We start from the raw sequence: 11,707 nt of genomic DNA, 5'->3' as shown, positions 1-11,707 counted from the left end.
CCAGGATGTCTGGCTCTAGGTCAGTGATCACACCATTGTGATTATCTGGGTTGTGAAGATCTTTTTTGTACAGTTCTTCTGTGTATTCTTGCCACCTCTTTTTAATATCTTCTGCTTCTGTTAGGTCCATACCATTTCTGTCCTTTATCAAGCCCATCTTTGCATGAAATGTTCCCTTGGTATCTCTAATTTTCTTGAAGAGATCTCTAGTCTTTCCCATTCTGTTGTTTTCCTCTGTTTCTTTGCACTGATCGCTGAGGAAGGCTTTCTTATCTCTTCTTGCTATTCTGTGGAACTCCACATTCAGATGTTTATATCTTGCCTTTTCACCTTTGCTTTTCACTTCTCTTCTTTTCACAGCTATTTGTAAGGCCTCCCCAGACAGCCATTTTGCTTTTTTGCATTTCTTTTCCATGGGGATGGTCTTTTTTTTTTTTGAATTTTTAAAAAAACTTTATTGGGGCAAGTTGATTTACAATGTCATGTTAGTTTCTGCTATACAACAAAGTGAATCGGTTATACATATACATATCTCCACTTTTTTAGATTCTTTTCTCATATAGGTCACTGTATTGAGTAGAGTTCCCTGTGCTATAGAGTAGGTCCTTACTAGTTATCTATAACTTTGATGGTGATTTTTTTTTTTTTTTTGGTTTCACTGGGTCTTCGTCGCTGCATGCAGGATTTCTCTAGTTACGGCGAGCGGGGGCTATCTTCCTTGCTGTGCATGAGCTTCTCATTGCCGCGGCTTCTCGTCGCAGAGCACAGGCTCTGGGTGCTCAGGGTTCAGCAGCTGCAGCACGTGGGCTCAGCAGTTGGGGCGTGCATGCTCCAGAGCTCAGGCTACTCTTGTTCTGGCACATGGGCTTAGTCGCTCCTCTGCCTGTGGATACTTCCCAGACCAGGGACCAAACCCACGTCCTCTGCGTTGGCAGGTGAATTCTTATCCACTATACCACCAGGGAAGTCCTCTTTTTTATCTGTAGTAGTCCGTATGTCAACTCCAACCTCCCAGTTTATCCCTGCCTGCTCCCCAATGTTCGATATTTTGACTGTGAATTTACACAACATAATATATAGAATTACACACACACACAAAGGTGAAATCTGGATAAGCTCTGTGGATTGTACCAATGTCATTTTCTTGGGTTTGATATTAGTTATTTGAGATGCTACCAGTAACCTCCCTGGTAAAACATTTTTTTTTTTTTGGAGGGGGGTGGGTAACATCCTCTCAATCTGTAATTACCTGAAAAAAAAATTTAAAAAGTCTATCAGAGATGCATAACAACATATTTACAGATTACATGATACAGCTCTTAGGTTTGTTTTAAAATATATTCTAGTAATTAAAAAAATAAAACAGTAGAAGACATAGATGAAACAGAATTGAAAAGATGTTGCTAAATGTTGAAGCTGGGTGAATAATACATAGGGAAAGCACTAGTTTTGTGTTTGCAGACTTCCCAAATAAAAAATTTTAGACTTTTTATTAAGCTTAGGACTAAGCCTAACTTACACAGCCTTACTCAATGCTGTAACTTTTCCATACAAATTGAGTTCAATGCTTGTAATTGTTTCATTCACAAAGTTTATTATGACCTTTTATTGCTGCTAAGTTGCTTCAGTCGTGTCCGACTCTATGCGACCCCATAGACGGCAGCCCATCAGGCTCCCCCGTCCCTGGGATTCTCCAGGCAAGAACGCTGGAGTGGTCCATGGGGATGCTCTTGATCCCTGCCTCTTGTACAACGTTACGAACCTCCGTCTGTAGTTCATCAGGCACTCTATCTATCAGATCTAGTCCCTTAAATCTATTTCTCACTTCCACTGTATAATCCTTCTCTAGTTGGAAGCCTGCTTAAACAGCATATTTCCTGAGTTACTTCAGGGTCTGCCCAGACCTAAGTGAGGGGGAAGAAAACTAAGAGAAAGATGGCATGATGAGGGCTGTCAGAGGGATAAGGGGATGGGGACAAGTTTCTAGAGGTTCCCAGTTCTTATTTCTCCATGAGAAGGAGCACAAATATGGGGCAGGGCATTCCCAAGAAGGTCACATTCGCCATCGTCACATCTGCTGACACCACTGTTATCTGGATCCAGACTGACCCAGAGTGAGAACAGAGATGTGCAGGCAGGCCTGAAGAGGACAACACTGCCACCTCTCCTTGCCTCCTTCCAGCCTCAGCATCAAAACCAGCGCCTAGAAGACACCGACTAGGAGGGCGGGCATCTCAAGGCCAACGCGTCTCTTTGCTTTCTTCTCCAGGGTACAGCTCTAATCTGTCCTGGTGGGAGAGGAGGGGCCAAGCTGTCTACAAAATAAATCCAGAATTTGCCCCAGAACACTCACAAGCCTCAAATTAGCAACCGAGAGCAAATGTAAATTCAAGAGAATCCACTCTGCCGCCGCCATTTTGGAATGAGAAGGGGAAATGCCCAGGCACAACACCTAACACCAAGTAAGGAATTAGCAGATACAATCATTGGGGGTGGGGTGGCTATGAGGATGAGAGCCAATCTATACACATAAGGTCTCTAGCTCATCATAGGTGCTCAATAAATTCTAGCAACTGGCATCATCCTGACTCTAAGACGCCACAAATGATAACTTGTGTTATTGAGTTTACAGCTGCTTTAAAAGCCTATGGTTGATTCATGTCGATGTTTGATAGAAACCAATACAATACCATAAAGCAATTATCCTTCCAATGAAAAATAACTAAATTAAAAAATACTCTAAAGAATGAGATATTTCAGTGATGATCAAACAGAAGTCACAATCAGGGAGATTTAGAATAACAATAACGTCATAAAATAATAGATCATCAAAATGATCTAGAAAGCAGGCAGTTAACGGGTCTCCAGCAGGTTCTGCGCCGCAGGGGGTCAAATCCCACAGAAAAGCCAGGAGCACTTCCTCCTGCTCAGACAGGAAGGGAAGCAGTGACTTCAGCCACCTGCAGGGACAGAAGGGCACCTACCTGCTGTTGAAGGGGTTGTCTCCAGGAATGATGTGGGTGCTGTCTTTGCCAGCCAGGAGCTTGATGCGGTCGTAGAAGGACTTCACGGCAGGTGAGTCTGTCTGGCCCTGCTGAATGATGTCTAGGGGGTCCCGGGACCCTCGGCAGAGCAGGCTATTCTGACAGGCTGACTGCAGACAGCAGTCAGGGTCCAGGCAGTCCACCAGGCCATCTGGAAGGGCAGAGACAAAGCCAGGGCTCAGCAGATTTTACGGCCCAAAGCTGCTCTGAGACGCTAGCACCTTTTAAAAAATTAATTAATTAATTTGACTGCACTGGATCTCAGCTGTAGCACGGGGATCTTCGTTTCTTTCACTGTAGCCAGCAGACTCTCTAGCTGTGGCACAGGGCTCAGTAGCGCTGCACGTGGCTTTAGTTGCTCTACAACATGTGGGATCCAGTGGTAAAGGATAATTGCAAGGCAGATTCTTGACCACTGGACCACCAGGGAAGTCCTTGAGATGTTAACATCTTTGTGCCCACCAGCTTCGACCCTTCCCAAAGGCCTGACCTGGCAGGTTTCCCACAACAAGCCTAGTATATTTCCAATATAAATTAAAGACTGAAAGAAAGTTGTTGAGAATGTTGACAAATGGTTATCCCCAGGTAGTAGATTAGTGTGTCTCTTTCTTTTTCTATCTTGTATTAAAACTTTTGTATTTCTACTTTTTCTATTACGAACACGTATTATTTGGGCGGTTGGCAATAAAAACTAACACTTTGCTTTTAAACAACATAGCACAAAAAAATTACCTGTTGCTAGATTTCAGGGACCCATGTTAATGGGTATGCAAGTCACCAAAATGCATGGGATTCCTTAAATCCTGCTTCAGTGGAGAAAAGCATTCCATCCCCACTTTCTCTAAGCCAGGGAGGGTAGTGCTGATTAGTGGGAGCACCAGGGGGTGATGAATGACATTTTCCAGAAAATGTGGAGATATGGCTTTGGCATGAGCATCCACAAACTAAGAAATTAGTTTACCCAATTGCTTCTGGAGCTGCCTTCACCATAGCTGCAGGACTCCGAACATTCTGATTTACTTGCCTAGATTCCCGCTCCTTCACCCGTTCCTGAGTCATCTGTGTTTAGTTGCTCAGTCATGTCTGACTCTTTGTGACCCCATGGACTGTAGCCTGCCAGGCTCCTCTGTCCATGGGATTCTCCAGGCAAGAATACTGGAATGGGTTGCCATGCCCTCCTCCAGGGGATCTTCGCAACCCAGGGACTGAACCCAGGTCTCCCACATTGCAGGCGGGTTCTTTACTATCTGCGCCACCAGGGAAGCCCTCCTAGTCATCTACGCTTCAATAAATACTTGAGTGCTATTTATGTTCTGAAAATAAAACAGGGAACAAAGAATGATGGTGTCTGTCCTAAAGGAGCTGACAGTATAGAGGAGGAAATGGATATGACGCATCCTTTAAGATCCACACTAGGTGTGGCCTCCTCCAGGAAGCCTTCCTGATGATGTCCATGGCTAAGGGAGGTATTCTTGTTCTGTGTATCCCTGAATCTGAGGTTCTCAGAGAATGGTTCTACATCAAAATCCCACAGGGAGAATCAGGAGCCTACCCCAGACCTCCCCAGGCAGAGCCTCCAGGAGTAGGTCCTGGAATCTGCATTTTAAACATGATCCTCACATGATTCTAATGCACCGGAAATATTAGAAACCATTGTTCACGCTAACTTCCTTGTACTAGAATTATCTATCTCTGACTGCTTGCCTTTCTGTCTGGAAAACGAGCTTTTTGAAAAGAAGAACAGTGTCACATTCATTTTTATATTCTTGCTTTGCTTAGTGCCAACGTGGAATCAGGACCCAACAAATGTTTGTTGAATGAATAAATGACTGTTTCCCATTCTCCACATGTCTATTAGGAATGGGGATGGGAATGTTTAGGGCAGTGTTTATGCCTTGGGATTCCTATTAGAATGGATTAGTTAGCTAGTCCTTCTTCACTCTGCTGGGAGTTGATTGAATACACAGTGTAGGAGCTTGGAGAGTAACTTGCTTACACCTCCTTGATTTGATAGCGAGGCATTTGGGGGCCATAATTAGCATCATAAAAACATGCACTCCAATCCCGGGCTGTGACTTGATGAACACTTGAACTGAAGCACTGAATCAGAGGCCTGGCTGTGTGCTTTAAATTCACTACAATGTAATTTTTTGGCATTACCCTTTACGTTTGGTTCTGCCAATGAAATTGAAATATATAATTTCACCCAAGTTCCACTGTAATTTAGCAATTAGTGTACAATGATTTTAATGCATTACTTTCTTTTTAGCAAACAAACAAATTAGGAGGTTGTGTGTTCTGCTCGGCTTTAAATTACTAAAACTAGCCTCTCATTTTCCACATGGGCAAATGTTGCTCGGGTGTCTCGTAACACGTTTAGATTTACAAAATTTCCTGGAAGTGCAGACACAGGAGGGTGAGCAGGCACGCACACTTAAAATTTAGAGACTTTCAGAGTCATGGCTATGAGTACCTCTGTCCGACGTGCTGGCTGAATTGGGTACCCACCCCCTCAAGAGTCCCGCAAACCTCAGACCTAAGAAACGGTGTTGGAGACTCATATCTCAGCAGCAGAATGATGCCAAGGTACCATTTTACATCAGCCAAGGGCTCCCAGAGCCCTCGGTAGAATATGAAAGGAGAATAGGATAAAAAAGCCAAGTATTCTTCCTGTAACATTGCCTTCCATGGACTGCCCTCACTAGACAGAAGGAATCTACCACAGAATGCCTGCTTTGGATTTAAAAATATCCTGCTGAGATATGTTGGCAGTGCTTCATTCAGCCGCTGCAGAAAGTTCTCAGGTAGAAGAAACCCACTGTTATTAGCACTATAGATTTCTTTAAGGCCACCGGCCTCTTCCCATTAGGAGTTCCATCCGTCTCTGGTGGCCTTTTCCTCCCGAAGCTGGGAATGTGACCCCCCCACCCTCAACCCTCTACCACCCACTCTGTACAGCCAGCTTGAGGGCCTCACGTCGGGATCAAATAATAACTTAAGACAGTCTTTTCTGTTAAGATTCCTCTCCCAACCCCCTCGAGTCGGCTACTCCTTCCGGATCTGTGACTGCTTCAAAAGTGTGGACCTCAAATTTCCTCACTGTTTTTGTTGACTCTGGGCTTTTTATTCAAGGGTCCGTCTGGCAGCAGGAGATGTCCTACAAACACATCAGCAATAGCAGATGGCAAATGCTTAAAATAAAAAGGATATAAATGATGTCCTCCTACATATTTACATTTACCTGCTCCAGACATTATGCATTTGGGGTTCTAGCCGTTATTAAGTGTGAGCATACGTTACGCCTGTAATGACCTCATCATGTTTTGTGATTATGGGCTGCAGCCGCCAAACACTTGCAGACGACACTGTGAACTTGAAATTGGCACTCCAATCTCCCCGCGGCCTGTCAGTCACAAGAAGCGCATCTTTATGCCAGCAAGCCCCTCGCATGGAGTCTGACATGGCAATCTTCAGTAAATTACCCTGTCACTGACAATCTTGCAGTTATCTCGCAAACAATCAAGCAGGCAATCAAACTGTTCTGAATTGCCAGTTCAGGACCTGAGAGGCTGCCGACGTCTCCATTCAACAGGGGCGCAAAAGCGGCTCGGCCCCTGCATGACATTGGATGATTTATTTTTTTATTTATCCGCCTACTTATTTGTTTGTCTGCTTGGCTTTCTCCTGGTGAGAGAGGTTTGCAGAGTCTTCAAAAAGGGCCCCGTTCTGACTCAGCGGTTATGGGAAAGTTTGACCCAGGCCTTCCCCATCAGCTCACAGCGGGGTCCTACGTCCGCTTCATAAACATTCTTATTTACTCCACTCTGCAAGATGCGGCTGCAGAGCATTAACTAGGTGCTTTCTGTTAGAAAACACACTAAAGAAAAGTTCTGGCTGTATGCCACGCACAGACATCATATGCTAATGGGAATGGCCATTTCAGAGAAATATGGACAGGGAGAAATTTTCTGAGAACGGTAGGTGAGGCATTCTTTGTATTGCTTTTGACAAAGAAAATCAGAGAGAATCTTGCATAACAGTTCTGGCAACGTGACACTAAAATCAAGTTAATGCTAAATGGAAAGCTTTGGATTGGCATTCTCACGATAAGAAGCCAAAAGTCTACACAGTGTCTACATGGAGGTAAGAACCTGGACTGTGAATTCCTCTAGTCCCTGGCTGTGTCAGCTTAGAAAGAAAAAGTTTAAAAGTTTAAAATCAAAGTTTTCCTGGCTGAAACTCAATTTCTTTGCCTTTAAAACTGAGTGATAACAATGCATATATCATAGGGTCATATGATGGGGAATGGACAGATATAATATCAGTCGGGCATACAGTATACATCGACAGAGGATGAGGTGGTTGGATAGCATCACGGACTCAATGGATATGAGCTGGAGCAAACTCCAGGAGATACTGAAGGACAGGACATGCTATGGTCCATGGGGCTGCAGACTTAGACACGGCTTAGGGACTGACCAATACAGTATGTGTTGAATGATAGGAATTACTATAACCAGAAACTCCCTGAAGTTTTCCACTTTTTCAGTGGATAAAAATGGGATATAAAGAAATAAATGAAACGAATGTCCCCTGATTAGAGTGATTCATGGGTAGGTTGCAGTTGGGCAAGAATGCTATGTTTTCAAATAGGGATAAGTTAATAATTGATGGTAATACTAAATGCTATAGGTTGTACAGGATTTACATATATTCGTGATTTATATCCTTATGGCAATCCTACAAAGCAGAAAAATAGAACCCTTAAGCTGCAGACTCTGGATTGGGGTGTCTGGGTTTGAATCTCAGAGCAGCTAGTACCCATCTGGTGACCGTGGGCAATTAAGTGCTCTGTGCCTCAGCTTTCTTAGCCACAAAAAGAAGAAGATGATGACAAGCACTGTTGGGAGGATGAAAGCAGTTATTCCATATTCAGGACTTGGAAGAGCACCTGGTGTAGCAAGTACTCAGAACAACACCCATCCTAGAGTTGGAACTGAGGCTCGGAGAAGCTAAGTAAATTCTTCGAGTGGTCAAGAAGCAGCTCTTGAGAAAAAGCAGAAAGAGGCAACCCATGAGATCACCACTCACTGTCTTCATCATCGGAAGGAGGAGATGCTTCCTTCCCAAAGGGAGCCTGAAGACAGGGCAGTGGACACTCATTAAGCCGGGAAGGCATGAGCCGCAGCGAGATTTAATCACTTCTGAAGGCTTGTCTGCCCTACAGCTGAGGAAGAGTCTGGCTGGTTGAAATGAACATCTGAAAAAGGAATCAACATGAGAAACAAGATGCCTGGGAATTCACTGTCTGATATGCAGGCTGCTAAGGACCACACTGTTTACCTGGGAGACTTGAGCCCCCCTCCAGCTGTTTACCACTGGTACAAGGTGGCACACCTGGGTGGGCTGCAGGCTGGTGCCAGCTGTTTCTAGCTCCTGCCTCGTTTGTTCCGTAAGGCTTTTTAAGGAGTTCCTCAACAGTCCAGACATTTAACCTCAAAACCTTCACTGAATACTCAACAGTGATGCTACTCTCGGGGGACAGGGGCCACGGGTAAACAGAGAAGCTGTAGCAAACAAGTGAGTATTTCCAAGCTGGCTGAAACATGCACCTCTCTTCTGTCCGGGGAAGGCTGCCCGAGTCCATGCATCACTCCTGTAGGAAAGTGAAGTCTCCAGGAATGAGACGAGGGTTATTTCATTTCCTCTCTGATCTTTGTAAACTGGGCAGCTTTGGGAGAATCCGGATGGAGGCATTTGGGTCTGTTCTTGGTGCCTGTTGTTCCTTGCAGCTTGGTAAGCAAGTGACTCCCTCAACGACCTGCATGAACTCTCTGGCTTTTGTGGGTATTAAAGGCTTCAGAGGAAGATCCAAATTTACTTTTCTCAGTTTTATTTTGTGACAGGGTGGCACAAATCAACTCTCACAATTCACTTCAGGTGCCACGGATAAACTCTGCCAGTGTCTGTAGGCAGCACGGGGTTGGGAACTCGTCGGCAGCTCATGAAAAATGAGCCCAAGTTTTTCCAGATCATGGATTGATGAGAGGGACCACCAACCATCAAATCTACCTTTCCCATTCAGTAGGATGGACTGGTTAAAACACTGGCTTTCAAGACTACATAGTCTTTCATTTATCAGATGTTCAAGAACAGGCAAAGTTCATGACTTATAGTAGAAACGTTAGAAATTGTAGTCACCTTTATGGGGAGGTATTGCCTGGAAAAGAATATAGGGGACCTTTCAGGTTCTTGGAATTTTCTAGATTATCTTATTCACTTGACCACACAAGTGATTATGTCAATAAAAATTCATCAAGGTGTATATTTAAGATTATGTACTTTATGTATTTGCCAACAGATTGACTTTGGGCAAAATAATCACCCTCCCTGTGCCTTGTCTTCCTTAAGTACAAAGTAGGCATGATGATGATGATAATGGTGATGCTGCTGCTGCTGCTAATGATGACGACCTCACAGGAGCATTGGGAGGATTAAATAAGAGCACCTAGTAACCTACTGCGGTTGCTGTTTAGTTGCTAAATTGTGTCTGACTCTTTGCAACCCCATGGACAATAGCCTGCCAGGCTCCTCTATCCATGGGATTTCCCAGGCAAGAATACCAGAGTGGGTAGCCATTTCCTATCCAAGTAACCTACTACATGCTTCCAAGTAATTTCTACTTCTCTTCTTTTTGAGTCTTCTTGGCATCATATAGGTCTGTTTCCCATACAGAGTACAGTACTTGTCACATTCTCATCCCCCCCCCCCCCAAAAAAAAAAACATGGAATCCAGGTAGTAAACCCAATAAATCCTAGGGCAGTTTTTGAGATCACCTGAATAATGGAGAGGTGGGGGGAATGAATGAAGCAGTGGTGAGAAGGAAGGAGGTGACAAGTTGGGGCAAGAAGGAGACCTGTGCTGTGGGCTCTTTGTGATGGACACGAAGAGGGAGCAAGGAGGGGTACTGGAGAGCAGGCTCCACTGCAGGCTGGCAGAGGCCAAAGGCTCCTGAATTCTAGCCAGACACATAAAGGGGTTCTTGAATGAAAAAAGAAATACAGCGACCACAGGATTTGACTTGCCTTGGGAGTTATTTTGTTTTAAGGTGAGCTCTTATAGGATGTGCTGAAAGTGTATGGGGTCCCTGGCTAATATTTTCCTACCAGGCCTATATCTGGGTAAACAACCTGAGTTATCCAGATCAGCATATCAGCACTATTCTGGCAGTCTGATCTTACATAAACTTGCAGAAGAAACACTCCTTCAGCCAGCAGGAGCAACTGACTCACCAATCTGCTCTCTGGTATTCAGGCTGGGTGTTGGACCTTGAGATAACTCAGAAATGCAAATCTCCAAACATCTCAGGGTATCTGGTCAACCGTACATGCGTGGGGGTGAAGGTGAGGAGGGGGAGAGGGTCAGAGAGCGCGTGAAAGGAAGAAATAGGACCCAGGGCTCCTGAGGGCCCTAGTCCAGGTGAGGGCACTGCATTGCTGATCCTGGCCAGTCTCTACCACTGGGACAGCACTTATAAAATTTTAAGGCAGGTACTCCAAAGCTCAGGGAACCACTGTCCAGGGCAGCACTGGGCTCCTATCCTAGTTAAACAAATAGGCTTTAGAGTCAGAATGGTCTGGTTTTAAAACCTGATCTATCTATCATTCATTAGCTATGGTGAGTGACCTCCTGTGACTCGGTGTTCCCAACTACAGAGTGGACTTAATAGCACCTATGTCACTGAAGATCAGGGAGATGCTTATAAGATGGTCCATGTGAAATGAGAAGATGAAGGTACTGCACTAAACACAGAGGAAGAGCTCAATAAACGGTTGAGGCTGTTTTTAATGATATTTCCTGCTCTCCACCAGGGAAGGGCACTCTTCTATTTGCATTTTACCCAATGCCTGCTGACAAGTTGGAAGTGAGGGATAATTGAAAGTATTCCAGCTTGATGTAACTAAGAAGTGAAAGGCACAGGCAAGGCTGACTTGATTTAACCTGGCAATATGAGATTAGTTCTTCATTGCCTCTGTTAGGTCTCCCGCACTGCCAACCTTTTAAAGCAATAGATTGGCTGACAGGGTGCTCATTTGGAAGGTTTCACCTGCCATTAATACCCTGGCTGCCTGATGGCCCATCGTTCGGCAGGCATCTCGCCTCTCCCCCCATGGGGCCCCCGCCATTCTCAAACATTGCAAGAAGTAAAATTGTATTTGCATTCCTTCTGGAAGGCCTGTTGGAAGTGTTCCTCTTGCTTCCTGTCAACTCTTTTTGTCAGTCTCTGAATTCCAAGGCCTGGGATCCTTGCCCCCAAAGCACCTTCCAGCTTTTCTTATAACTTAGCAGTGGAAGATCCATCATGTCCAATCAGAGACCTGGCAGAATGGAGGCCCCCACTAAGAGCTCCTTTGCTGGCTTTCCTGGTCTTCAGGATGGATGTGGGAAAGAAAGCAAAGACTGCCTAGGAAAACCCAGGCACTGCCACTGAAGGCAGTGATATGATCCAAGTAAAACCTCTTTTTAATGTGATTCTGGTTTACCCTGAAGCTACTGGGGCATCTGGTCGACTCCATATGCATGGGGATGGGAGGTGAGGGATGGTAGAAATCTTATGGCAATGAACTTGAAATGTGTGTCTAGTTTTCTTTTTTGGGGGGGT

At 44.8% G+C, this 11,707-nt stretch overlaps 1 protein-coding gene across 1 annotated transcript in view; it reads right to left on the bottom strand.

Moving 5' to 3' along the window:
* TENM2 (teneurin transmembrane protein 2) overlaps window positions 1-11,707 on the bottom strand; it is a 1,056,669-nt gene that overhangs the window by 99,607 nt on the left and 945,355 nt on the right. The window contains exon 14 of the mRNA XM_010863352.1: window positions 2,985-3,195. Coding sequence (XP_010861654.1) covers window positions 2,985-3,195 — 211 coding nt within the window. The remainder of the gene's footprint in view (window positions 1-2,984; window positions 3,196-11,707) is intronic.

The sequence above is a fragment of the Bison bison genome, unplaced genomic scaffold (genome assembly GCF_000754665.1).
Source record: "Bison bison bison isolate TAMUID 2011002044 unplaced genomic scaffold, Bison_UMD1.0 scf7180017864490, whole genome shotgun sequence".
Taxonomy (NCBI): domain Eukaryota; kingdom Metazoa; phylum Chordata; class Mammalia; order Artiodactyla; family Bovidae; genus Bison; species Bison bison.
The sequence above is the reverse complement of the archived record's forward strand: the minus strand, read 5'-3'. Positions and strand labels throughout refer to the sequence as shown.